We start from the raw sequence: 26832 nt of genomic DNA, 5'->3' as shown, positions 1-26832 counted from the left end.
TATATTAATTCTTACCGTGGTTCCCAGAATATATATTAAAAGAAAAAATGTTTGAAATCTGGACAGTTATTTATTAATACTTACCGTGGTTCTCAGAATATAGCTTAAATGCAATAGAACCCTGTTTCACATTGACATGTAAGTAGGGAAGTTATGTTTATCAATAAGCACTTGACCATCTACTTAACCTCTCTCTTGTTGTCTGCAATATTGGCCAGACGGCCACTTAGGGCTTTCTACCAAAGTCAAGTACTGATTGGGACTGCTGAACCCTGTGTAGATCGGAGATCTGTCATCGGAGAGGTCTCCATTTTGTGTTTATAGATGGGGTGAAGGTCACAGACCTGTTATATAAGTACTACTTCAACTACAAATAACTGTGTTTCCACAGTTAAAGGATAAATGCTTTCATGTTTTATATGAATTGATCGGTGCTTGACATTTTGTCAAATATTCAACAGCTTAAACTGGATTTAAAGATGTACAATGTCGTAGTACAACCGTAGTGTGTGTAACTGGTCATTCAAAAGGTGCTTACATACACAAATTTATTATATGTGCGAGTACATATATGACTTTAGATTTAGGTTTTTCAATGGATCAGTTTTACATTATTTTACCAAAATGTTGAAAAATTGAAGTATTTTTCACAGAAAATTTTCTCATTTTGATTTTTGTTTTTTTATAAAAAAAATTTTCATTTTCAGATTTTATCCTTAAATTCCATAAATATAACAACTTTTATGATATAGATTGTTGATTGAGGGGGTTCTTATATAGTGTACTGCATATTGTCAGCCTGTTTTCTAATAATCCACTTGATTTCAGGCCATATCTGATAAAATTGATGTGTACAACTATACCATTTATTGTTACAGATGCTGAATTCTCCATCGGCTGTGAACTGTCCATCTCTCAGATTCTATACGGATATGTGAATCACTTGGTGATTTTGGAGTAGTACTTTAAGAGTGTCTGTTAGTTTATCAGTGTTAATTTCTGTGGATGGTTACCTGGATCGGGAAACGAAGCTGTCAACTTATCGCAGAGTTTTATAACATTCGGTAAGTGTTTTGTCTGCCGTTCACATCTATCTGCATTTTAAAGGTGTATGAAATTGCTGACTAAATAGATTTCATTATTTTGTCTTTCATAGAACGATTGGGTATATACGGTCAATGATATTCCATTGTGTCTTGAATTAGATATTACCAGAATCATCTGGCATTAAGCCCATACCTATATCAAACCAGGCCACCTATGTCTATTACATTATCCTTCAGCCATCTGGGGCTCAGGTTTCGAATTTTCAATAACATATGACATAAGTTAGCAAGCACAACACTATAAATTCAGTACTAGTATACATTCTGAAACCTTATAAAAATCAGGGTTATATATCCATATAAATAAAATGTACATAGATACAGAGTTTATAGTGTTGTGGTTGAAGTTATATATGTTAATCAAAACCCCGAAACCCGAAACATGAAATCCAAGCCTCTGTGCTTCAGCCAACCTACTTAATGAGTCAAAGTTCGGGAATTGCCCCAATTGGATTATTACCAGATAAATACTGTATTATGCAAATTTCATTAACATATTCATATCAACATTTACTGCTAATGTGTTTTAAATCCTGACATTATAGCAAATTTGATGATTATGTACTGTGTCACCTATGGATGTGGTAATTTCAGGAAGAAAAATGCATGGAGTGAATGTTTTAAAACACATAGGATCTGAGATGCTACAAAAATATTGTCTGTTTTAATTGAAATAATTATATACTTAGTAATGTGTAATGAGAAAACATATGTCAAATTTCTTTTACTGCAAACAATAGAAAGAAATGAGATTTTTGAATGCCGAAAATCGGTAGATAATTATTATCGGTACATTAATAATGAGTCAGCAGAAAGCATTGTTTCCTTAATTATGATTATGACAGTGAAAGTAAAAAAATGTAAAACAATGTAAGGTATTTCTTTAAAAATTTGTTTATAAATTCAACTTGAAATTTGTTTCCCTGAAAACTGAATATCGTAGACGCTATTACTTTTAGCTGAAAATTGTAGCCATCTTGAGGTTTGTGATAGTTGATGATTTTGTTCTAGATGTAACCCCGTGATATATATGATGGAATGCATTCCTAGAGTAATCTGTAGTTCACCGAGTTCTGTAATACAGCAATATTTGAAGCTTTAAATAACAAATAACTTATCATTTTGTGTTTACATCGGGAGCCACATGAAATTTTAATGAAGCATAGCAGTTCCTATAAAGAAATGATTTATTGCAAAATAGTGGTTTTAAATGTTTTACAAACGATGGATGATTTCCTACACTTGAGTTTCCAATTTTGTACTCTCTGAATCGTAGCACTTTTTGTGTCTTATCAACTCATTTAAACGGTTTATCTAGGTGTTAGATGGTATCTTGTGAACTTGCGCTGTGGTAGAAAGCATAAAAGGATGTTCCGGTAGGCATTACATTTGAATCGCTGATAGTGGTAGATAAGGCCACCCCCTGTCAGGTAGGTATTGATGTTCATAGCCTTGTAACTGATGTACCAATACACACCTATGGCTTACATGAAATACCTTGAGATAATTAAAGTAGATCGTTTGTAATAGTTCTGTAGTAATTTTTTGACCTAGTTATTTTTTATCTCAACATCTAGCCTAGTTAGGCTATAGAAGAAGGCCTTACCTAGTGTGCCAGATAGGAAGGAAATTGGGGCCGCGGTGGCCGAGTGGTTAAGGTGTCCCGACACTTTATCACTAGCCCTCCACCTTTGGGTTGTAGGTTCGAAACCCATGTGGGGCAGTTACCAGGTACTGACCGTAGGCCGGTGGTTTTTCTCCGGGTACTCCAACTTTCCTTCACCTCAAAACCAGGCATGTCCTTAAATGACCCTGGCTGTTAATAGGACGTTAAACAAAATAAACAAAAAAAACAACTAAACCAAACGAAGGAAATTTGACCTAGTTAGCAATCGCTGCTATCAATGCCATTAAAAGCCTAGTATAACTGAAGCTTTTGGATATCTGCAGACCTAGTGACACTATTACAGGACTCTGTCAACGATCTACTACCAGCTATTTCATTAAAACTCTTCTATGCCAGAACAATTTTTGACATAATTTGGAATTGACTCATAGGCGAAGATAATTTTAAATAGAGCTTCATGGGAAGAAAATCTTCAAAAACTACTCTTTAAATGAATTATAATGAAGAGTTTTGACACAACACAGTAAAGAATATCCGCGGGGAAAAGGAATTCAACAACGGAAAATAATAATTGAATATTTTGCCTCTCTCCCAAAGGGGTCATGTGAAGTAGAGTTATCTTGATGTGGTTTTGATTTTCAAACTGTTTATATACAACTGACATGAAGTAATTAACCTATGGGGTGTTTTTTCTGTTATTTACGTCTGTCTACATTTCTAAAAGTGCACGAACATGCTGATTTGTATTCGTTAACTTTTTGTCTTTCATTAGGTATATATAAATACACAATCATGGATTATTCCATTATTTCAAGCTTTCACCCCTGTGAGGAAGGCTTTTGGTTTTGCCCCCTGACCGAGACATACCAGTCTCTAAAAATGGTAGTTGCTACTCGGAGGCTGCTTAACCCTCAGTAGTTTAGGAGTTGATGACTGGTTGGCCCATTGTCGGTATAATGTGTCCAGGTGGGGTGTCCTGCTGGGTGTCTTGGCAGTATATTTCAGTGAGGTAGCACTATAAAGTCAGCATCAGTTTTGCTCTATCACAAGCACACAGAATCATACACATGCATCTTGCACACAGGGGAAGCCTTCCTGGAATGACCCTAGCTGTTGATAGGATGTTACAAATGGTTTGGAACTACAATTAACTTATATAGTACAGTGGAACTTCCGAAAACTTATCCTTCTCAATACTGATCACTTCTTTATGCCGATCGAAATGGCGATGATCTTGCACTATATTTGTTGAATACATGTTTATTGAAGGGAGGCAGTATTAAGGCCATCTTGTGCTGTATTTGTTGAATACTTGCTTTGTTCTGTATTTGATGAATGATACAGAGAGGCAATATTATAGGCTATTGATATGAGTAAGAGAGAGGGGAGAGGGGGAGGGAGGGGTGAAGTAGTTAACATGAGTTAGAGAGAGGGGGTAGGGGGAGGGAGGGGAGAAGTAGTTAACATGAGTTAGGGAGAGGGGGTAGGGGGAGGGAGGGGAGAAGTAGTTAACATGAGTTAGAGAGAGGGGGTAGGGGGAGGGAGGGGTGAAGTAGTTATAGGGAGAGGGGGTAGGGGGGAGGGAGGGGAGAAGTAGTTATAGGGAGAGGGGGGGTAGGGGGAGGGAGGGGTGAAGTAGTTAACATGAGTAGAGAGAGGGGGAGGGGTGAAGTAGTTAACATGGGGTAGGGGGGTGGAGGGGTGAAGTAGTTATAGGGAGAGGGGGGGGGGGGGGGGGGGGGGGGGGGTGAAGTAGTTATAGGGAGAGGGGGTAGGGGGAGGGAGGGGTGAAGTAGTTATAGGGAGAGGGGGTAGGGGGAGGGAGGGGAGAAGAAGTTTAACAGAGTAGAGAGAGGGGTAGGGGGAGGGAGGGGAGGAAGAAGTTTTAAAAGTAGTTAGAGAAGGGGGGGAGGGGAGGGAGGGGTGAAGTAGTTAACATGGGGTAGGGAGGGGGTAGGGGGAGGGAGGGAAAAAGTTAAAAGGTTAGAGAGAGGGGGTTAGGGGGAGGGAGGGGTGAAAGTTATAGGGAGGGTGGGGGAGGGGGGGTGGTGATGGGGGGGGGGGGGGGTTAAGATTTAAAAATTAAAGTAGGGGGAGGGGAGGGGTGAAGTAGTTATAGGGAGAGGGGGTAGGGGGAGGGAGGGGTGAAGTTTGTTATAGGGAAGGGGGTAGGGGGAGGAGGGGAAAGTTAACATGAGTTAGGAGAGAGGGGGTAGGGGGAGGGAGGGGTGAAGTAGTTAACGGGAGAGGGGGTAGGGGGAGGGAGGGTGAAGTAGTTATAGGGAGAGGGGGTAGGGGAGGGAGGGGAGAAGAAGTTAACATGAGTTAGAGAGAGGGGGTAGGGGGAGGGAGGGGTGAAGTAGTTATAGGGAGAGGGGGTAGGGGGAGGGAGGGGTGAAGTAGTTATAGGGAGAGGGGGTAGGGGGAGGGAGGGGAGAAGAAGTTAACATGAGTTAGAGAGAGGGGGTAGGGGGAGGGAGGGGTGAAGTAGTTATAGGGAGAGGGGGTAGGGGGAGGGAGGGGTGAAGTAGTTATGGGAGAGGGGGTAGGGGAGGAGGGTGGTGTTTTCGGGGGGGGTGGGGGGGCGGGGTGGCGTTTGGGGGGTTTATGGGGGGCGGGTGTTCGTTCCCTGAGTTAGAGGAGGGGTTAGTGGGAGGGAGGGGCTTGTTACTGGGTCGGGCGGGGGGGTAAGTAGTTAACATGGGGTAGGGGAGGGGTAGGGGGGAGGGGTGAAGTAGTTAACATGGGGTAGGGGGTGGAGGGGTGAAGTAGTTAACATGGGGTAGGGGGGGGGAGGGGTGAAGTAGTTAACATGAGTTAGGGGGGGGGAGGGGGAAGGGGGAGGGGGGAAGGGGGGGTGAAGTGTTAACATGATTAGGGAGAGGGGGGGTTTTGGGGAGGGGGGTTGAATATTACATTGGGTAGGGGGAGGGAGGGGTGAAGTAGTTAACATGAGTTAGGGAGAGGGGGTAGGGGGAGGGAGGGGTGAAGTAGTTAACATGAGTTAGAGAGAGAGGGAGGGAGGGGTGAAGTAGTTAACATTGGGTAGGGGGAGGGGTGAAGTAGTTAAACAGACAAAGATCTGGTGACATATATCTGTTGGTGGTGGTGTTGTATGGTATGGGAAGGAGGAGGGCCGGGATTAAGGGTAAATCACCCATAATCCTTCCTTCTCTAATTCCTGACCCATTACTGTCAGTTGTATGCTCTGAAAGAATGTTGACTTATGGCCCAGAAACTTCATCTCATTCTGTTTCCTAGCTGCCTTATAACAAATATTGGCATTCTTAGTCATTCTAAAACGTATGTTGATTTATTTAAATGTCACTTTACCAAGCTTCAATTTGATTTAGATGAAGTTTTCTGCTGAGCTCTGTGGAATCAATATTTCTACTTTTAGATTGAATAATAATGCCTAAGCTTTAAAATCGATATTGGACTCCAATCTCTATCAAATTGCTTTGAAATATGAGTCATCATGTAACATTTTACAACCTGATGGATCTGAAGTTCAGAAAAAAAAATTCATAACATTATTTTGACTTGGGAGAGTTACAATGTGGTGTTTTGTCAGCCAGGTTGTGTAATGTTTTGTCAGCCAGATTGACAGGCAGGTGGTGTAATGTTTTGTCAGCCAGATTGTGTGTTGTTTTGACAGTGAGGTTGTTTGATGATTTGACAGCCACCAGGTTGTGTGATGTTTTGACAGTCAGGTTGTGTGATGTTTTGACAGCCATGTTGTATGATGTTTTGATAGCCAGGTTGTTTGATAATTTGTCAGCCAGGTTGTGTGATGTTTTGACAGCCATGTTGTATGATGATTTGACAGCCATGTTGTTTGATGTTTTGACAGCCAGGTTGTATAATTTGACAGCCATGTTGTATGATGTTTTGACAGCCAGGTTGTATGATGTTTTGACAGCCAGGTTGTATGATGTTTTGACAGCCATGTTGTATGATGTTTTGATAGCCAGGTTGTTTGATAATTTGTCAGCCAGGTTGTGTGATGTTTTGACAGCCATGTTGTATGATGATTTGACATCCAGGTTGTTTGATGTTTTGACAGCCAGGTTGTATAATTTGACAGCCATGTTGTATGATGTTTTGACAGCCAGGTTGTGTGGTGTTTTGACAGCCAGGTTGTGTGATGTTTTGACAGCCAGGTTGTATAATTTGACAGCCAGGTTGTGTGATGTTTTGACAGCCAGGTTGTATGATGTTTTGACAGCCATGTTGTATGATGTTTTGACAGCCAGGTTGTTTGATAATTTGTCAGCCAGGTTGTGTAATGTTTTGACAGCCATGTGTGATAATTTGACAGCCAGGTTGTATATTTCTTTTTACTGATAAATGCTTGGTTTTAGTTACATATGTCTCTTGATTATCTTGAGCATTTCAGGATTATTTGGTAAAAGTAAATAAAATCAAAAGGGAGTTGGAATTACATCTTTTTATATGATAAGGATATTGGTTTTAATTTAGGGGTTAACATATCTAGTCTGTCAAACAGGTTTTTTATTTACTAGTTGATGTTGGTGAAAGTCTGAGGTTTGTGGTTCAATTCCTATTCATGTATATGTTTCTCAGGAAGCTAAGATCATGGACCATCCCATTTTATCATAGTTATTTTCTTGGGTAATGCATTATACTCCAATTATTCTGGATAGTCTATGTGGTATATTGTTCAGTGAGGTAGTCACCAGCTACTACAATTAGAATCTGTCTCAAAATGACCCTGGTTGTGGTTTGGAAATAAACCCAGCAAACCTTCAAATTATTTTAGATATGCATATCTGCTGTATGAGATGGGTATATGTGCTATATTAAATGGGTATGTGCTATATGAGAGGGTTATGTGCCATATTTGATTTGTATCTGCTATATGAGATGTATATATATATGCCATATTTGTTATGCCATGAGATTGGAAGGAAATGTATAAACAAAAGTATATGAAATGTACATCAGTATGCATATACACTATATATTACTTGCCCACATGAATACTTCTGTCATCATTGTTGAATATTTCAAATCATAAATAATTGAACGATTGTCTGGTCAGCAACATATGGGAGACATTCCCATGTAATGGTGGAGCGCTAAGATCTAGTTATATATGCCTGTAATTGATCAGAATAGTTTAGTAGGGAGCTGAGAGTGGGTGATACCATCACATTCCTCCCTAGCTCCCTCGGGATCCCTCAAGGATTTCATAGGCCTTTGTTTTCTACTTCAACAGATGTACTCCTGGTCTGTCATAATTACCCCATTACTGAGTAATGTGTCCCAAGGGGAGATAATTACGTCTCAATTACGCTTGGTCGGAGATTGTGTACCCACTATAAACTGGTTACATGATAACAAGGAGAAGTACATTGTAATGTTGTCATCCCAGCTATTAATGGTCTGTGTTATCAAATTAAAAATATTTCCCTGTCTGGTAAAAATAGCTTGTTCACATGGGTAATTGTAGTTGATCGATTCTGCTCTTTGGCCTGCATTAAAGTTTGATTTATTATTATGTATACATTCTCTAATTATGTCCGTGTTATTCAAGTTTAGTCATTAAACTACTACTAAGTTTATTCATGTATGGTCATACTTGTGATGTTTTAATATGATAAAAAACAACATCATATTCAGGTATAGTTTCTGTGTTTAGCTGGCAAAAATATCTTCGTTCGTTAAAAGTTTGTTGAAGTCTAAATGGTGACCACTTAATAGATTTGTCTTTACCAATATGATGGAATACTTACAATTTGTTGTTTGAAATTATCATATATACAGCTCATAACCACTCCAGAAATAAAAATCTATTCCTCATCAATATTCAGTTTCTGACAACGGAATCGTACACAAAATGAGGATTTGTTGGTATCTTGTCAGCTAGTATTCATTGATTGGTACAGAATTTTACTGCTCTTGAAACGAGGATGTGTTTCTTGTAAATATTCAGTAATTATAGAATGATAACCTGATAGAAATGAGGATGTTTTTCTTGTAAATATTCAGTAATTATAGAATGATAACCTGATAGAAATGAGGATGTTTTTCTTGTAAATATTCAGTAATTATAGAATGATAACCTGATAGAAATGAGGATGTTTTTCTTGTAAATATTCAGTAATTATAGAATGATAACCTGATAGAAATAAGGATGTTTTTCTTGTAAATGTTCAATATATGATATGGAATATTTCCCCTCTAGAAATGAGGATGTTTACTGATTTCAGTATTCGTTTTCCAGGAAGGAACATTCTAGAATCAAGTTTTCTATGGAAAAAGACATTGAATACCTTTTCTATAAATCTTCCAGTTTCCGTAGAAACAGAAAATGGTTTAAAATTTTCAGTATAAATTATTGTGTAGCATTTGTAAAAATGTTTATGTGGAAGTGATAAATGACTTTGGTTGCATAATGTCAGTTATAGTTGTATATAGGATAGCAGTTGGAATCGGAACACTCTAGAGTCTCATAGCAGCGAACAGAATCAATAGCGGTAATGGCTGGTTTTCGTAAATTATACATGAGATGCTATACTTAATGTTGTATACGGGGATTCCTCTGTACAAGTCGACTGCTGCCATATTGTAAACAACATTTGTCTAAATGTCTGACAAGTGCGGTACTGTCAGTCCATCTCCATGTCACTTGGATTTTCTCAAGGTCAATCAGATCTCAAGGTCAGTCACAGGTCAAAGGTTTTTATGATCATTAAATCTGACAATGCAAGCTAAGAGTATTGGTGATGTACCCTACACCTAGTCCTGTTGAGACATCTCTGTCCAGATAGGAGTTACCACATTTATCTGTAAATAAGCCCCTATCCACAAAAAAGCCCTTTCTTAAATCTTCAAAAATCTTCAACTATAACCATATTGTGGTTAATAAATAATATTTAAGGGAAATGAAAGGGCCGCAGTGTATTGAATTATTCTTTAAAATTTTTACAGCTATTCTTTGCTGTCAGTCTTACATATTTCATCAAAATCTAGGGGATTTCCCCTGTTTTGGAGAATTTTCACCTGTTTTATGGGATTTTTTCTTGATGGGGAATTTTTTTTTTTTTCAAAGGGGAAAACACCATCAGTGGGGAATACTAAGTAGTAAAATTGTGAATTGGTTTAGATTAACCTCTGCAATGCTCTTCAATTTATAACCGGATGTTTTATGAGCAGACCACAATGACAACTTGTAAATATTCATGCATTTCCTTATCTGTAAATACCAGTTTCCTTATTTCCTTTCATTTCCTATAATTTCAGGTAGGATGTTTCACAAGAGGACAAAACGACGACATTCCATACTGGACCTATAGCGGTCAGTTACAGTGTTATACCATGTCATAAGTAAGTGTCTTTTTCTCTGTTTAATTGACTGACTATAGCCATTTTATCTCAATTATACCTCTATAGTCAATGTCACAATTCTGTCACCCTCTAACTGTCACATTTCTACCACCCCTATAGTCAATGTCACAATTCTGTCACCCTCTAACTGTTACTGTCACATTTCTACCACCCCTATAGTCAATGTCACAATTCTGTCACCCTCTAACTGTCACATTTCTACCACCCCTATAGTCAATGTCACAATTCTGTCACCCTCTAACTGTTACCATCACATCTTAAGGTCATTACAGACAATTCTTACGTAGAATGAAATAAACATGAATATTTACAATTTAAGTCAACGAAAGAATTATATTTTGAATAGTATAGTTTTGAAGTTCAGTTTTTTACCAATCATGAAATTATTTTCATAGTCTGATTTAAAATATCGCAGCTTTCAAAGATATTCCGTATTTCTTTCAGCCCCACATCACCATTCCTTCATCAGTTGTTCTTGGCAAAATGAACAAGATGGCTGCATTCCAAAACCTCATCACCACATTACTGCTTTTCATCAATATTCCTTCATCTCTCCTGGAGAGAATAGGTGAGTGGATATACCAGACACACTAGTCTGTTCACCATGTGTATGTAGGAATTGGGTAGGAATAATGGAATGTCATAAGAATGTCATCAGAATGTCATCAGAATGCCATAGGAATGTCATAATATCGTAAGAATGTCATAGAAATATCATAGGAATGTCATCAGAATATCATAGAAATATTAGAATGTCACAGAAATTTCATAGGAATGTCATCAGAATGTCATTGAAATATCATAAGAATGTCATCAGAATGTCAAAGAATTTCATAAGAATGTCATCAGAATATCAGAAATTTCATAGGAATGTCATAATGTCATCAGAATGTCATAGAAATGTCACCAGAATGTCATAGAAATATCATAAGAATGTCATCAGAATTTCATAGAAATATCATAAGAATGTCATCAGAATGCTTTAGAAAATCATAGAAATGTCATCAGAATGCACTAGAAATAGCAATGTCATCAGAATGTTTTGAAACATCATCAGAATGTCATATCAATGTCAAATATAAGTATAATTTAAATTTAGTCTGGGGTAAAAACATCATAAAGCCCTCCTGCACAAGAACAACATATTGTAAATTTTGATGAAACTGGATAATGAACAAAATTTTTCTTTGTTTAATAAAACAATAATGCCAAATATCATAGAAATTTCAAAATGATTACATTTATAACTTATGTGTAATATTTGCATTGAAACTCTTGACAGCTGAAAACAATATTGACAAAAAACCTCCTTATGATCCTCCTCCTAGTATTGCTACTGTCCATAGTAACCTGTTATCTTTTCAGCAGATATTATCTGGCCTTAGTTTGTCAGTCTCTAAAGGAATTTGCTAACTTATGATTTCCCCAGGAAACCTCCTGACTTTTGATTGTTCATGTTTTTCAAGTTAACCGACCACCTCATGTGATCCAGCAGCCGAGCCCCATACCATACAGGGACTGTGCCGAATGTGTCCAGGGTGATCGCGTCCTGGTGTATTTTAAAGAGGGCGATACAATCACCCTATTTTGTCAGGCCAATGGCCTGCCTATTCCAGAGTAAGTATTAAATGTCTATTCATGGTAGCACATTACGTAGAGCATCAAGGAAATTCATCCTCATTTGAAAAGTCCAAGGTGTGCAGAGGATTCCTTAAACTTCTTATACCGTATAGCAATTTGTGTTTCTCAGGAAGCTAAGATCATAGACTGTTCTGCGATTTGACATTTTACCCTTATATGTGTACCTTACAACAAACCAACCATAAATTTGGTGAGGTAGCCACCAGTTACTACATGGAAATCCATGTAGTAGCTGGTGGCTACCTCACCAAATTTATGGTTGGTTTCCTCAAAATGGCCCTGGTTGTTTAATGTAAGCAAGAAAACAAACCTATTGTACACATATGTAGTACAATACTTTACATTGTATGTATATTAACCTCCTAATTAAAACTGAAATGTTCTGTTTCTCATTCTGCAGATACACATGGACAAAAAATGGAAAAGAAATTGATTTTGATGCTGTAGAATATATATCACCTGTTACAAACATCACTCGGATAGTAGCTGAAGTTTTCGGTGGTTCATTAACAATTGAAGAAACATCTGATTACGATGTTGGAATATACCAGTGCTCAGCACATAACAAGTTGGGTAGATCTCTGTCTAAAAAAGTTCAAATGATCAAAGCGATCAACGAACCATTTCCATCAGTGACAGTTCCGAAAAGAGTAAATGTGGTCATCGGAAACTCTGTAACATTAACTTGCAATCCCCCTCTTAGTATACCTAAAGCTATTGTGTACTGGACTGACACCAATGATCCATCGAGTGCAGGATCGAGGATTAAACTGGATGATCGTGTGGTCATGGACTATTCTGGTAAGTTTAAATAGTTACAAAATGTTACAAAATAATAATAACAAGAAATATCCATAAAAAAGATAAACGGCCTAGTTTTAATGTTGGTGGTTATAATGTAAAACTAAATAAATTAACGAACTAATTAATAAATGCGCAGTTTCAGCACGGACAACAAAATTATATATAGCTTGCATTCAATCCTAATTTTGTTTCGCCTTTAACTGCATTTCTGCATTTTGCATTTACCGCTACATTGACCAATCACATACTTCATCTTGACCAGTTACGCCATCTTTCGCGTCATTTCCGGGGCCAAAAGAAAATTATACAGCTATGCCGAAAAAAAACAAAAGAAAAACGCTAGCGAAACACAAATTTATATTTGTTAACTATTTAATTGATACACGAAGTACCTACAAGTTTTACTCTTTATAGAATATATTTAGTAAAATTGTCGTAAATAATCGCCTCCTGACAAGGTATTGACAGAATTTGTTTTGATCTACAATTTTTTTCAAATTCTTGAAAACAAAGAATAAAAAAATTTGTGAATAATGTAGTTGGTTCATAATTCTGTGATTACATATCTTATTCATTAAATCAAATTGTTGATAACTCAAGTTGGCAGTATATATGTTTAATGAGAAATCTTTTCATTTCTATAAATAATCAATATCAATTTGATAATCATATTTTATTTTTGAGAATTTTTTTAGGAAGAAAAAAAAAGAAATACCTATATATAATATGTATTAATGATTTCATGCGTCGTTTGATTTGTAGGGAATCTACACTTTGCCAATGTGATACCATCAGACAACAGGAGTGGCGAACCCTATGTGTGTAACGCCTGGCAGAAAAGTGTATTCCGATCCTTCCTTCAGGGAGACGACAAAATCATACAGACCAAAGGATGTAGGTTCTCCATCACTGTCTTTCGTATCTATTTGATTTAAAGATACAGCAAATCATAATTGGAGTTTTCTGTGATAAGGCTCTGTTTATCAAAACTAGGAATCAGACAAAACCTTCTCGTGACAAGTTTAATAATTATCTTAATTTGGAGATGTCTACTGGTTTCGCCCTAACAGTTGGTTTCCTCTGGCCGATTTAATGATTCCTTAATCAAATCATAATCATGATAAAGTTCTGTTCATGCATAATTAACTTGATGAAATAGTAAAATTGATTACATATAAAATCCAATGAAGTAGTAAAATGGCTTAATTGATAAAAATAAAAGTAAAATAAAAAAAAAAGTGATTAAACAAGGGAAATGATGAATTAATAAAATTATCAAATTGATGAAAGTAAAACACAAACATGAATCCTGTATGGAATGGCTGTTCTTCTCTTTGTATCTCTTGTCTTATATTTCACACAAGTTATATTAGGAATCCATCATATGCTTTTTCTAAATATTGTACAAAAGCAGCTTCTCAGGTTTTCCTCAATTTACCATATAACCAAATATAATATTTAATTTGTGGAAATTATTTATAGATCTAGCAATATCAATTTACAAACGTTCGGCAGCCCCAATGGTGTCAATATAAAAAGTTTGCACAACCGATCGCTTCATGATATATCAGGGTTTGCATTGTATCAGCATTGCAGTATAAAATCTGTGTGTACATGGTAAAATCTACTTGAAATTAGCCTAAAGAAGCAATAAAATTGTGATCTTAGTAGATATTTTAAGTGAACAGCCTACATCCAATACTTTACATAAAATCTATAATCCTGTGACCCTTCATTTATGGTTTCCCAAATTTGTATGGAATACCCCTTTAACTTAAGAAGAAATTGCTGAAAATAGACTTTTTGAAAAAGATAGCATAAAGTATTTACTAAATGCATGGGCTACATAGATAAGAGGAATGGCCCAAATGAATTCTAGACAAAATTCCCCAAAGGTCAAGGTCACTTTTCCTGAAATTACAAATATTAAGAATTCTGATGAATTCTAAGGGTATTCTGCTGAGTCCATAATTTACTTCGGTGGTATGAATGTGATTTATTATCCTTGCAGCCATGGGCAAATTTCCTGTGAGTGTGATGTGGAATTCCAACAAAACAGTGACTGGTCTCCTCGGTGAAACAGCAAAGTTCATGTGTATATTTGCTGGAAAGTAAGTATGCTGTTACCTGATGTCAAACCTGCTTAAAACACCACCGCTATTAAGAGGCCGGATATGCACTAGCAGTCCATTGTTAAAACTCTCCATTGCAGTTATTTCAATCTCTAACTGATCTTGTATCAAGACCATCTCTATGAAACAACCATGTGTAAAGTGACCATATTTGTTAAAAACCAACTTGTGTAAAGAGGTCACCTTTGTTAAAAACCAACTTGTGTAAAGAGGTCACCTATATTAACGACCAACTTGTGTAAAGAGGTCACCTATATTAACGACCAACTTGTGTAAAGTGACCACCTTTGTTAAAAACCAACTTGTGTAAAGAGGTCACCTTTGTTAAAGACCAACCTGTGTAAAGAGGTCACCTATATTAAAAACCAACCTGTGTAAAGAGGTCACCTTTGTTAAAGACCAACCTGTGTAAAGAGGTCACCTTTGTGAATAGGCCACTTCTGTTATGAGACCACATTGTTAAAGACCACTTTTGTTAAAGACCAATCTGTAAAGAGAGGTTACCTTTGTGAATAGGCCACTTTTGTTATGAGACCATATTATTAAAAACCACTTTTGTTAAAGACCAATCTGTATAGAGAGGTCACCTTTGCGAAGAGGCCACTTTTTTTTTACAACCCCTTTTACATTCAAGTAATTTAATACTTGTCATCTTGAATTGAGATTTTGCTGCATTTATTTGAAATATTAAACTAGTTGTTTTCACCCAATCACCAGAAATGTAAGTGGCAGGTAAGTAGTTCACATCAAAGAGGTTCTTACTGAATATTGATTGACAAGATGAAAGTCTCCATAAAATCATTGAAATAGATATGATATACACTTGTGAATAAACACCTGTAGGTACACCTGTAGGTACTCTTTAAAAGATACTGTTGATGTTGAAGTAATACCCTGGGGAAGGTTATAACTGCTGTATATAAATATGGCTTGTTTTACAGTCCCACTCCAAACATTACCTGGAAACACAGAGGCATCCCTCTAGCTAAGACTGGACATGAGCTTGTCATCAAAAACCTCAAATATAGCGACCAGGGGGACTACGAGTGTAAAGGACAGAACAAACTCTCCAAGGGCATCACAGTCACGTTTTCCCTTACGGTCCAGTGTAAGTTGTCAGTCACTGTCTAAATAGCATATCCAGCATCCGTACCAATACTTTTATTCACAGCCTTCAGATTTTGAAATTCAGACAAAATGTGGTGACTTATCTGTGGATTATAAGCAAATCAATATGATGACGTAATAGCTTGACTGGTACTATTCCAGTTACAGGACTTACAGAAATTACCTGTAAGTGCAAAAATTTTAGTGGAAACCTTTTTTCAGCTTTTATTTGGCTATGAAGGGAAAAAAGACACTAAATTCTGCAAACAATAATTGTCATATGTATGCTATGATTTTCTGCAGCAAGTAGAGAAGACGGACCAATTCATCGATATGCTTATCTGTTAAAATTTTGACAGTAAACTCAAAATTAGAGAACCAGAATAAACTTTAAATATTTGTACATTAGATGACCTATTGGATATATAAATTTTTATACATTTTCATTTTAGTTGCAGCGGATTTGTATTGGAACGATTTAACATATACAGAAAAAAGTCCTTTATATACAGAAGCATGAATATGTTTTAATAAGTTGAGATAATTTTGTTTCTATTTTACAGCCAAGCCATCGTGGGCAACAGCTCCAGTGAATCAGGATGTTGGAGTGACTGAAGATGCAACATTCCAGTGTATACCCCAGGGTCTACCCAAACCTACTGTCCAGTGGTTCATCAACGGCAAACCTATAAGCGGTCAGTCATCCAATATTGATGACATTAATTTATTAGTAGCCATGTGTGTGACTGTCCTGAAACTAATGAGAAGTTGCACCATACCTTTTATAGATGTTAATTAAGCTGTTGAAATTATTCAGGATGCATGTGTAAATCGTATCTTTTTCATGTTTTCTAGTACAAGACTTTTTAGGTCATCTGACCCAAAGGGTCAGGATGACCTATAGTCATCGTGCTTCGTCCGTCGTCGTCCGCCGTCCGCCGTCCGCCGTGCGCCGTGCGCCGTCCGTAAACTTTTTCTTTCAAAACGCTACTCCTCCTTAACGCTTGGGTGGATTACTTCCAAATTTGGTTTGAAGCATCATTGGGGGAGGGCAATCATATTTTATATAAATGAGGCTGGTCTGACCCCTGGGGCCAGAAGGGCGGGGCCCCAAAAAGGGAACTTAGGTGAATATTGCTATAAAATCCTACTCCTCCTTTACCCTTGGGTGGATTACAACTAAATTTGGTGTGAAACATCATTGGGGGAGGGCGATCATATTTTATATAAATGAAGTTGGTGTGACCCCTGGGGCCTGAGGGGCAGGGCCCCAAAAGGGGAACTTTGATGAAATTTTGCTATAAAATCCTACTCCTCCTTAACCCTTTAGTGGATTTCAACCAGATATGTTGTGAAACATCATTTGGGGAGGGCGGTCATATTTTATATAAATGAGGCTGGTGTGACCACTAGGGCCTGAGGGGCGGGGCCCCAAATGGGGAACTTTGATGAAATTTTGCTATAAAATCCTACTCCTCCTTAACCCTTTAGTGGATTTCAACCAGATATGTTGTGAAACATCATTTGGGGAGGGCGGTCATATTTTATATAAATGAGGCTAGTGTGACCCCTGGGGCCTGAGGGGTGGGGCCCCAAATGGGGAACTTTGATGAAATTTTGCTATAAAATCCTACTCCTCCTTAACCCTTTAGTAGATTTCAACCAGATATGTTGTGAAACATCATTGGGGGAGGGTGGTCATATTTTATATAAATGAGGCTGGTGTGAGCCCTGGGGCCAGAGTGACGGGCCCAAAAAAGGGAACTTTGATGAAATTTTGCTATAAAATCCTACTCGTCCTTAACCCTTTGGTGGATTTCAACCAGATATTGTGTGAAACATCATTGGTGGAGGGTGGTCATATTTATATAAATGAGGCTGGTGTGGCCCCTGGGGCCAAAGGGGCGGGGCCCCAAAAGGGGAACTTTGATGAAATTTTGCTATAAATCCTACTTCTCTCTAACCCTTGGGTGGATTAATACGAAATATGGTGTGAAACATCCTTTGGGAAGGGTGGTCATATTTTATATAAACGAGGCTAGTGTGACCCCTGGGGCCTGAGGGGCAGGGCCCCAAAAGGGGAACTTTGGTGAATATTTGCTGTTAAATCCTAATCCTCCCTAACCTTTTGGTGGATTACAACCAAATTTGATGTGAAACATAAGGTGACGGCAATCATATTTTTTAATGAGACAGGTTTGACCCCTGGGGAAAAAAAGATGGGGCAAAAGGAGCGCTTAGGTTAAACATTTCTTAAAAATGCAATTCCTCCTTAATGCCTGAATTGATTACAACCATATTTAGTATGAAACATCATTGGGGAAAGGCAATCCTAATTGATATAAATGAGTCTTGTCTGACCCATTGGGACAGAGGGGCATGCCCCAAAAATGGGAACTTGGCTAAAATTTTGCTTTATGGTGCTGCTCTTCCTGGACAAGCTAAATGGATAAAAACCAAATTTGATCTAAAACATAACTGGCTGCGATAAATAATTTATGGTAATAATGCTGGATTGGGGTGTGTGTCCCTGCTGTAAGTGTAAGTGGACACCCTGTTGAAGATGCATATCATTTCTTTTTTGAATGTAATAATTACTCTGTTCAGCGTTTGCAACTGTTTCGTGATCTAAATTATTTCATCCCACTAGACCTCTAAACTTCTGCTATTCGGAAAAAATGAACTTTTTCATCAAGAAAATGTAACTATATGCCAATCAACCCAACTATTTATTAAAAATACAAATAGATTTTAAAAATATCTTAATTGGAAATTAATGTACATTGTATTTTTGTCTTTGCGGACTCGGGTGACATTCGGGTGTGTGTGAAATGTTATAAATGAAGGACCAGAAAAGAAAAGGAGGAAGACACCACTGGCATGGATTATCATAGACATTAGACAAGTTTGAACGAAAGGAAAGTCGAATTGTGTACCAAAGTGATTGTTGCCCGAGTCCGCTTAGGTCTACCACAAAACTATTTGTCTTTTTGAAGTATTTAGATATACATGTATATCCCATATATATAAGATTATTTGTATCAATGTCTTATAAAATCTCTTTCTGTCTCTCTCTTCCTTCCCCCCTCCAACTCCCCCTCTCTTCCCCTTTCTCTCCGTCTCCCTCCCCTTCTCTCTCTCTCTCTCTTTCTCTCTATTTCTTATAAAATTAGATTGTAAATATGTAAATAAAACTACCATCATGTGAATTTTTTCTCAATGTAAAATTGTATCGGGAGAGGGCTTAATATAAGTTGGAAAACTTGTGCCCAATCCCTTTGTAACAAATTGTAAATGACAAATAAAATATGTTTAAATCAATCAATAAATCAAGTGTAAGTGTTTGTCAGATGACCGTTAAGGCCCATGGGCCTCTTGTTTAAATTGTCCCCACCATTTTCACAAATTCTTGTGAAATCTAATATAGACTTCCTTTTTTTTTACAACAATTGTAAAACAAGTTATATCAGCTTTTATTAATCACTCTTGTTGGCCTGGATCTAAACACACGAGGGGTTTTACTGTTGGAGGAACGCAGAGTTCCCAGGGAAAACTGAAGTGGTTGGGAAGGTGACCAAATACTTGTTCATGTCCGATCGAGGAATCAAACCCCAGCTGGCTAGGTGAAAGGCAAATGTGTTTCCACTGTGCCATCTGACCCCCCGTATAAAATCTAATATTGTAATGTCTATAGCTGTACATTATTGGGTTTCCACCAACTTCCCAAGCCTTCCTTGTCTTGTCTACCCGTTATCAGGGTTTTCATCAATTGTTCAGTGTTTGATTGTTTGTTTGTTTTGTGTTTAAGATGTTTGTTTATGTCATCACATGCATTATTACATACTATTTCCTCATTTTTCAGAAGTACCAGCCACTCGGCGGACTCTAGCTAACGACGTACTGACATTCCAAAATCTAGAAAAACAAGATTCCCAGGTCATACAGTGCCTAGCAACCAACAAACATGGCACTTTATGGGCAGATGTTTACCTTAATGTCCTCGGTAAACAAATCAATATGTCATCATTATTAATATCTATAAAAACATTTACTGGTCCTGTACTTACAATCTGTACATAACTTTACCTGATTGATACGATTTTTATTGTACTTTTTCCTGATAAGTTTCGTAGAAAACCTTTGAAACACTGCATCATGTTAATTATGGTTATGGTTTCTATGTCAATCAGATAATGACTGAAATGGGACTATGTAAATTCTGTAATATAACTTCTTTCCTTCAGGATTGATTTGAATCCTAAATAAATTCCAGAATGATGAGCTTTGAAATGAAATTAAGGACATAGGTCAGAAATATTGTCTCATTGACTTTAAGTATTCACTCAATTTATCAGTACTTTCAGCACTTTGATTTATCAGTACTCTTAGCGTTTTGATTTATCAGTACTCTCAGCACTTTGATTTATCAGTACTCTCAGCACTTTGATTTATCATTTTTGAGTGCTTTGATTTCAATAACAATTTGTTTGACTATTGATTCGCTGCTATTCCAGCATATGGACCAGAAATCACCAGTGGCCCTGGTCAGCTGACCGTCGCTGAACGCCAGTCTGTGACGCTAACGTGTGAAAATGATGGAAAGCCACAACCTGAGTTAACTTGGAAAAAGGGTGCACAAATTTTACGGGGGAGCCGGTACACACAGACTGGGTCATCCATCACCATCGCAGTAAGAATCTGTCATGAAAAAAAGGATGAACTTGCATTTTCTTAAAATTACATGTCAGCTCACACAATGTGATGCCTTTGTTTGTCACCCATACATTCATTGTCCTTTGAATGCATCTTGCCCATTCATTGTCCTTTCAAAGTTCAAGATTAATGACATAAGTACTATCAATATATTTTCAGTTTCAAAAAAAGTTTAATGAGGTCGAAATGCTATAACTATATAACTTTATTTCTGCAGTTTGATAAACAATGGGGTTTAGATTTTGTATGACATGATGTGATCAAAGCATACAAAAAACAACAAAATAGCATTGACCTAAAAACACACACTGTTACATCATAATACTGTCTCAAAGTAATAATGTTATATTAGATTTGATTGGTTTTAATTTGGGTTGAAAGGTCAAAAGTCAAGGTCACATATATATGAATTTTCAGTTTTCAGTATAGCATGGTTGGGCTTTTATAAAATGTTGTTGTTGTTTCAGGATGTTTTGAGTGCTGACGGTGGCACCTACACCTGTACAGCTTCCAACGTGTACGACAAAAAATCTAGCACAGGCTCTCTGACCGTGCGAAGTGAGTACCTGAAGGGATTGGGGATCATAATTTGAGGGAGCAAAGGGAGATAATTTACTGGATTGTCATATTTTTAATGAAAATTCATAGAACAAGTTTATATTAATCATCCGGGAAGTATTAAACTTCTGGGCCCTGTTGTTTAAAAGGCAGTTAGGCTAATCACAGTTTAAAAACACTTTTAAAATCCAGATAAAATAATTTCTGGAAAAACTAACTTGACAAAATTTTATGAAATTATATCACTCATCTGTCTCTTCCTACCTGACAATTTTAAGGAATACACACACTCAGGTTTTGAAGTAAAGGAGAAATGAGATTTTCACTAATCAAGTGATTAAGCTAATCACCTTTTGAACAACTGGGCCCTAGTGATTTTAACTGATAATTTACATGGGGACATATCTTTGATTCTTTTTTAGAAGGTTATTCTATTATGCTTAAGCCTGCATAATGAATCTTGGTTGTTGTATTTTAATCTAGAGAGAACACGTATCATGTCATCACCTCAGGATAAAAATGTCACCTATCCAAGTCCGGTGATCTTCAAGTGCAATGCCATCACAGACAGCGCCGAGACCGATAATCTTAAAATCAATTGGCTGAAAGACGGTGTTCCTTTGGACACAAATGACCCGAACATTGAAATGATGTCGGATGGATTCAAAATCAAAAAAACTTCTAGTGCTTATACCGCTAACTACACCTGCTGGGCACATAATGGCATAGACGAGGCCAAGGCTGTGGCAGAACTCAAAGTCCGAGGTCAGTATAGAGTCAAGGTCATTCTCAGCATCGGAAATTATTTTTAATCTAAAAAAAAAAATTTTTTTAAATGAAATAGTTTCTAGCAAGATGTTAACAAGTGGTGCAACTTGTTGAATGCTAATTTGTTACTTTTAAAATCGAAATCTTGACAATTTTCCATGATAAGAAACCAGTACACCAAAAGCACATCATATTTTACACAAATACAGACCACAGGTGTCTGTTTCTGGTTGGTATTAATAGAAAAAAATATTTAAGTACTCCTACTATATCAACAAGGTGTAACACTTGATGCTCGACGATGCAGCGGCTGTTGAACGGAAGTAGACCTGATTGGTCGACAGGGGCCACGGTGGCCGAGTGGTTAAGGTGTCCCGACACTTTATCACTAGCCCTCCACCTCTGGGTTGCGAGTTCGAAACCTACGTGGGGCAGTTGCCAGGTACTGACCGTAGGCCGGTGGTTTTTCTCTGGGTACTCCGGCTTTCTTCCACCTCCAAAACCTGGCACGTCCTTAAATGACCCTGGCTGTTAATAGGACGTTAAACAAAAACAAACAAAGATTGGTCGACAGCTCTATAAACAATACCAACTATATTTGTCGACCGATCAAGTCTACTTCCGTTCCCCAGGTGATGAGTCTTCAAGTGTTACACCTTGTGGATATAGTATGAGTAGGGGCTAATAATTGTTTCTATTGATACTGACCAGAAGCAGACACCTGTGTATAGAGATCATACAATTATCGTCCATGACTAAGGGGAAGTAACTCCAATTGTTTTATGGATCATAGCAAATCAGAATTTCACAAGTCTGTACTATACTGGGCAGTAATCCTACCTGACTGACTTGACACAATAAATAACGCAACTGTGAAATAGGATGACCTTGTTCACTTAAGGCCTAGAAAATTTTAAGTCATAGCCAAATATGTGATATACTTTGGGGTATCTCTCAAGCGAGAATGCTAATGTATATGTGTAAATTTAATTATCAATAATTAGCAAAATTAATGACTAATGAATTTATTTTAGCATAGTTTTACAACTAATAACAATTTTATATTACAGCTCCTCCAGATCCATCCAGCGAAATCTACATTCTTAACTGCGACGCCCGGAGTGTATCACTGCGCTGGGAAAAGTCTAGGGACAACTTCTCTCCAATACAACGCTATGTGGTCGAAAAACACAACGGATTCAACCCAGGCCAATGGGCTTTTCTGGCTGAAACTGAAGGAACTGTGACAGAGGTAGAAGCTGAACTTTCTGCCTGGGTGAATTACACATTCAGGGTGAAGGCGTTCAATGATTTCGGGGAAGGGCTGCCATCTAATCCGACCGGAACGGTGTGTAGAACACAAAAAGCATCTCCTGACAAACACCCAGAAAATGTTAACATCATCGACAACAAACCGAACTTCCTCATCATCGAATGGGATGTAAGTATCAGCCAAATAGTCGATATTCTGTCTTAAACTTCGGCAGAAGGTATATCAACAAGTTATAAAATTTCATGATATTTTATAATTATGGAAAAACTCAGGTATATGAACAAGTTATAAAATTTCATAATATTTCATAATTATGCCCCTGCCATGGGGGGGTTGCATACAGTGTTACCAATGTCTATGCTATCCCGTCCTGATACAATGTAACTAGCTAATCTCAGGAACAGCCATGATTTCTGGGTGTCAAGTGGCAGCGGGGGCATTTATGTCTTAGACATTTTTTTTTTAATTTACCAATAAATTTTTTCATGTTATACATAATTTAAGGAAAAACTTCCTTCAGATTTTTCCTTTACTCTGGCATGACTCTGTTAGGAGGAATTCCCATGTATAAAGGAACATTTGTGACAATGGTTCAAGAAATTCAAATGAAGTCTTGAGTTAGACAAGTCAGTTGAAATCTTGAATATTTATCATCCAAAAGAATATAGACACTTTAATTCTCCTTTCAAAGTAAAACATTCTGTGTGGGTAGTATAGCAACAAAAAACAACCAACAAATATCCCAAAGAATACATCAAGAGAAGGCAATGACTAACATTATATAAATGAAAACATAATTTGATGTAAAAATCAATAAAACAATTTAAAGGGCAAGGTAATAAACAATATATAAATCAACTCTGTTGAAAAGGAAAACAAGAATACTTAGTATTGCTGAAGTAATACATGTCCCCTACTGGCCCCCGCCAGATATTACACTGTAATGGTTTTTAAAGAAACTTGGATTGAAGGTGACCTTGACCTTGAACTCTGAGTTTTTTTTTATTCAACTGTGAAACCTGAACTTGTCTAAGATATGAAATGGTCTTTTATCATTGTGTGAAGTTTGATCAGAATACCTCAAAGAAGGTAGGGGACAAAATTTGCTGTACGCTACAAGAAGGGTCTCACAAGTCCATTTGTGTTTTAGGCCATGGAGCCAACCCTTCACAATGCACCAGGTTTCTTTTACAAGCTGACCGCCAGAAACATAAATACAGGCAAACAGCATACGTTTGTCATCGACGACTATATGGAGACGAGGAAGGAAATTCAGACAAATGACATCTACGAGGAGTATGAAATCTATGTGATGGCCTTCAATGAAATAGGCAAGGCAGTAACTCCACCTCTGACCAACATAGGACACTCCGGAATGTCAGGTAATTCAACATTGTAAAGAGTACATCAATATTTGGGTCCTATTGTGGTCAAAGAAACAATTCTAATGGAATTGTTTTGTGACAATGTGAAAATGTCAAAAGAGAAGTATCGCTTTCAGAATTTTATAAAGTCTTCATTTCAGATGCTTAAATTTTTTTTATGAAATCCATTGAACTTAATTTTTAAAAATGTATTGCTTAACAGGATATCACTTAAAGGTGTTGTTGGTTAAGCAGACAAAAAAACAAGATACTATCTGAATAGTCTGGCTAGTCTTGCCTGAAGGGACAATATAAACTCTGAATGAAAAAGTCATTTAAAATGTTTCGTTAATTACTTACAGCGCCTAATGTGGTTCCTGCAAACTTTGAGGTTGATCCTGACGTAAACATTACTTATGAAGAGGCAGGATTCCGTTGGGATCCAGTCGACGAAAGCCCTGAGGCGATGCAGGGCAAATTCGAAGGCTATAAGGTGAGCAATGAAATCATGGATACCTTCTCCACTGAATAAAAGTTTAGCTTCAACTCTGTACATCTTACGTACATGTTAGTAAACATATATTCAGAGCTCAGTCAATGGCTCGAAACTGAAGCAAATGTAAATCTATCTGAGCCCAAAAGCTTTTTCAATAAACAGTTCTGTCAAGATTCTGTCAAGATTCTGTCCCTGTATACAGAGATTCTGTCCCTCTATACAGAGATTCTGTCCCTCTATACAGAGATTCTGTCCTTCTATACAGATTCTGTCCCTCTATACAGAGATTCTGTCCCTCTATACAGAGATTATGTCCCTCTATACAACAGAGATTTTGTCACTCTATACAGAGATTCTGTCCCTGTATACAGAGATTCTGTCCCTGTATACAGAGATTCTGTCCCTCTATATAGAGACTCTGTCCCTCTATACAGAGATTATGTCCCTCTATACAGAGATTCTGTCCCTCTATATAGAGACTCTGTCCCTCTATACAGAGATTCTGTCCCTCTATACAGAGATTCTGTCCCTCTATACAGATTCTGTCCCTCTATATAGAGATTCTGTCCCTCTATACATAGATTCTGTCCCTCTATACAGAGATTCTGTCCCTCTATACAGAGATTATTTCCCTCTATACAGAGAATCTGTCCCTCTATACAGAGATTCTGTCCCTCTATACAGAGATTCTGTCCCTCTATACAGAGATTCTGTCTCTATACAGAGATTCTGTCCCTCTATACAGATTCTGTCCCTGTATGCAGAGATTCTGTCCCTCTATACAGAGATTCTGTCCCTCTATATGAGATTTTGTCTCTCTATACAGAAATTCTGTCCCTCTATACAGATTCTGTCCCTCTATACAGAGATTCTGTCCCTCTATACAGAGATTCTGTCCCTCTATACAGAGATTTCTGTCCCTCTATACAGAGATTATGTCCACTTGAAAACTTCTCTAAACAGATTCTGTCCATTGTAGATTCGATACTGGACACTTGATAACCCAGACAAGATGTTTGAGGTCATTGTCCGTAAAGAATTCCTGCATGGGAGTCGAAATCGGCGAACAACATTCAAAGAAACAGCGAGAGTGAAGAATCTTCCAGCATATACATCCCTACAGCTGGACGTTGTTGCCATCAACACATACTTTGAGTCTAACAGCAGCAACGTACTCAACCTTTCGACACCAGAGGGCGGTATGTAACATCAGGTCACATGATTGAAATCTAGGTTTAAAATTTATAAGAAGTATCTCATTGGACGATATTTGTCCTGTTCAATATATTTTGGAAAGTTTGATTTGAAATTGGTTATATCCATGTATAAAATGAGTGACAGCTGTGTTAAATATGCTGGTATGTTATTTTTTTTTTTCTTCTTATAGGGAATATTAAATAAAAAGAAATAATTTTGAGGTTTATTTTTGTCTCGGCACAAACCATTTGGTGGTCATTAATTGGAATAAAATTATATTTCAACATGTCAAATTTAAAATTGTAATAAAAAATTGATTTGGTCAAAAGTGAAAATCTTTAGGGCCTTAACTTTGTTTTTGTTGACATTTGAGATGAAGTTCCCACTCTGTTTTGACATTTAGTGCCCGACAAAGTCCAACGTCTGCGAGCCACTAGTCGCGGTGTTGTGTACATCAAACTCTCCTGGGAGGAACCAGAACACCCAAATGGCAAAATCACAGGCTACGAAGTCTCGTATGAAGAAAGTAAGTTGACTTTGTGGTTCAATTGAAATTATCGTACAGAAGATGGTTTCTCGTCTTGGTCTGGATTCTTGATAACTTTCAATGATTTTTTTTTTTTTTTTTTATTACTGTAGAAGCTGAATAATATCATCAAATATAAGTTTCTG

The 26832-nt window shown here is 37.4% G+C and overlaps 1 protein-coding gene across 1 annotated transcript in view; it reads left to right on the top strand.

Moving 5' to 3' along the window:
- LOC117331214 (neuroglian-like) overlaps positions 1–26832 on the top strand; it is a 63809-nt gene that overhangs the window by 22536 nt on the left and 14441 nt on the right. Inside the window, exons 2-19 of the mRNA XM_033889811.1 lie at positions 879–1064; positions 10003–10086; positions 10552–10675; positions 11574–11724; positions 12149–12549; positions 13315–13446; positions 14564–14663; positions 15626–15792; positions 16355–16486; positions 19654–19794; positions 20306–20481; positions 20972–21062; positions 21546–21827; positions 22901–23271; positions 24254–24485; positions 24830–24960; positions 25943–26162; positions 26564–26686. Of these exons, the coding sequence (XP_033745702.1) occupies positions 10591–10675; positions 11574–11724; positions 12149–12549; positions 13315–13446; positions 14564–14663; positions 15626–15792; positions 16355–16486; positions 19654–19794; positions 20306–20481; positions 20972–21062; positions 21546–21827; positions 22901–23271; positions 24254–24485; positions 24830–24960; positions 25943–26162; positions 26564–26686 (2935 nt within the window). The 5' untranslated portion in view covers positions 879–1064; positions 10003–10086; positions 10552–10590. The remainder of the gene's footprint in view (positions 1–878; positions 1065–10002; positions 10087–10551; positions 10676–11573; positions 11725–12148; positions 12550–13314; positions 13447–14563; positions 14664–15625; positions 15793–16354; positions 16487–19653; positions 19795–20305; positions 20482–20971; positions 21063–21545; positions 21828–22900; positions 23272–24253; positions 24486–24829; positions 24961–25942; positions 26163–26563; positions 26687–26832) is intronic.

Source organism: Pecten maximus, chromosome 7, assembly GCF_902652985.1.
Source record: "Pecten maximus chromosome 7, xPecMax1.1, whole genome shotgun sequence".
In the NCBI taxonomy this organism is placed as follows: domain Eukaryota; kingdom Metazoa; phylum Mollusca; class Bivalvia; order Pectinida; family Pectinidae; genus Pecten; species Pecten maximus.
This window is presented reverse-complemented; position numbering and strand designations above follow the sequence as displayed.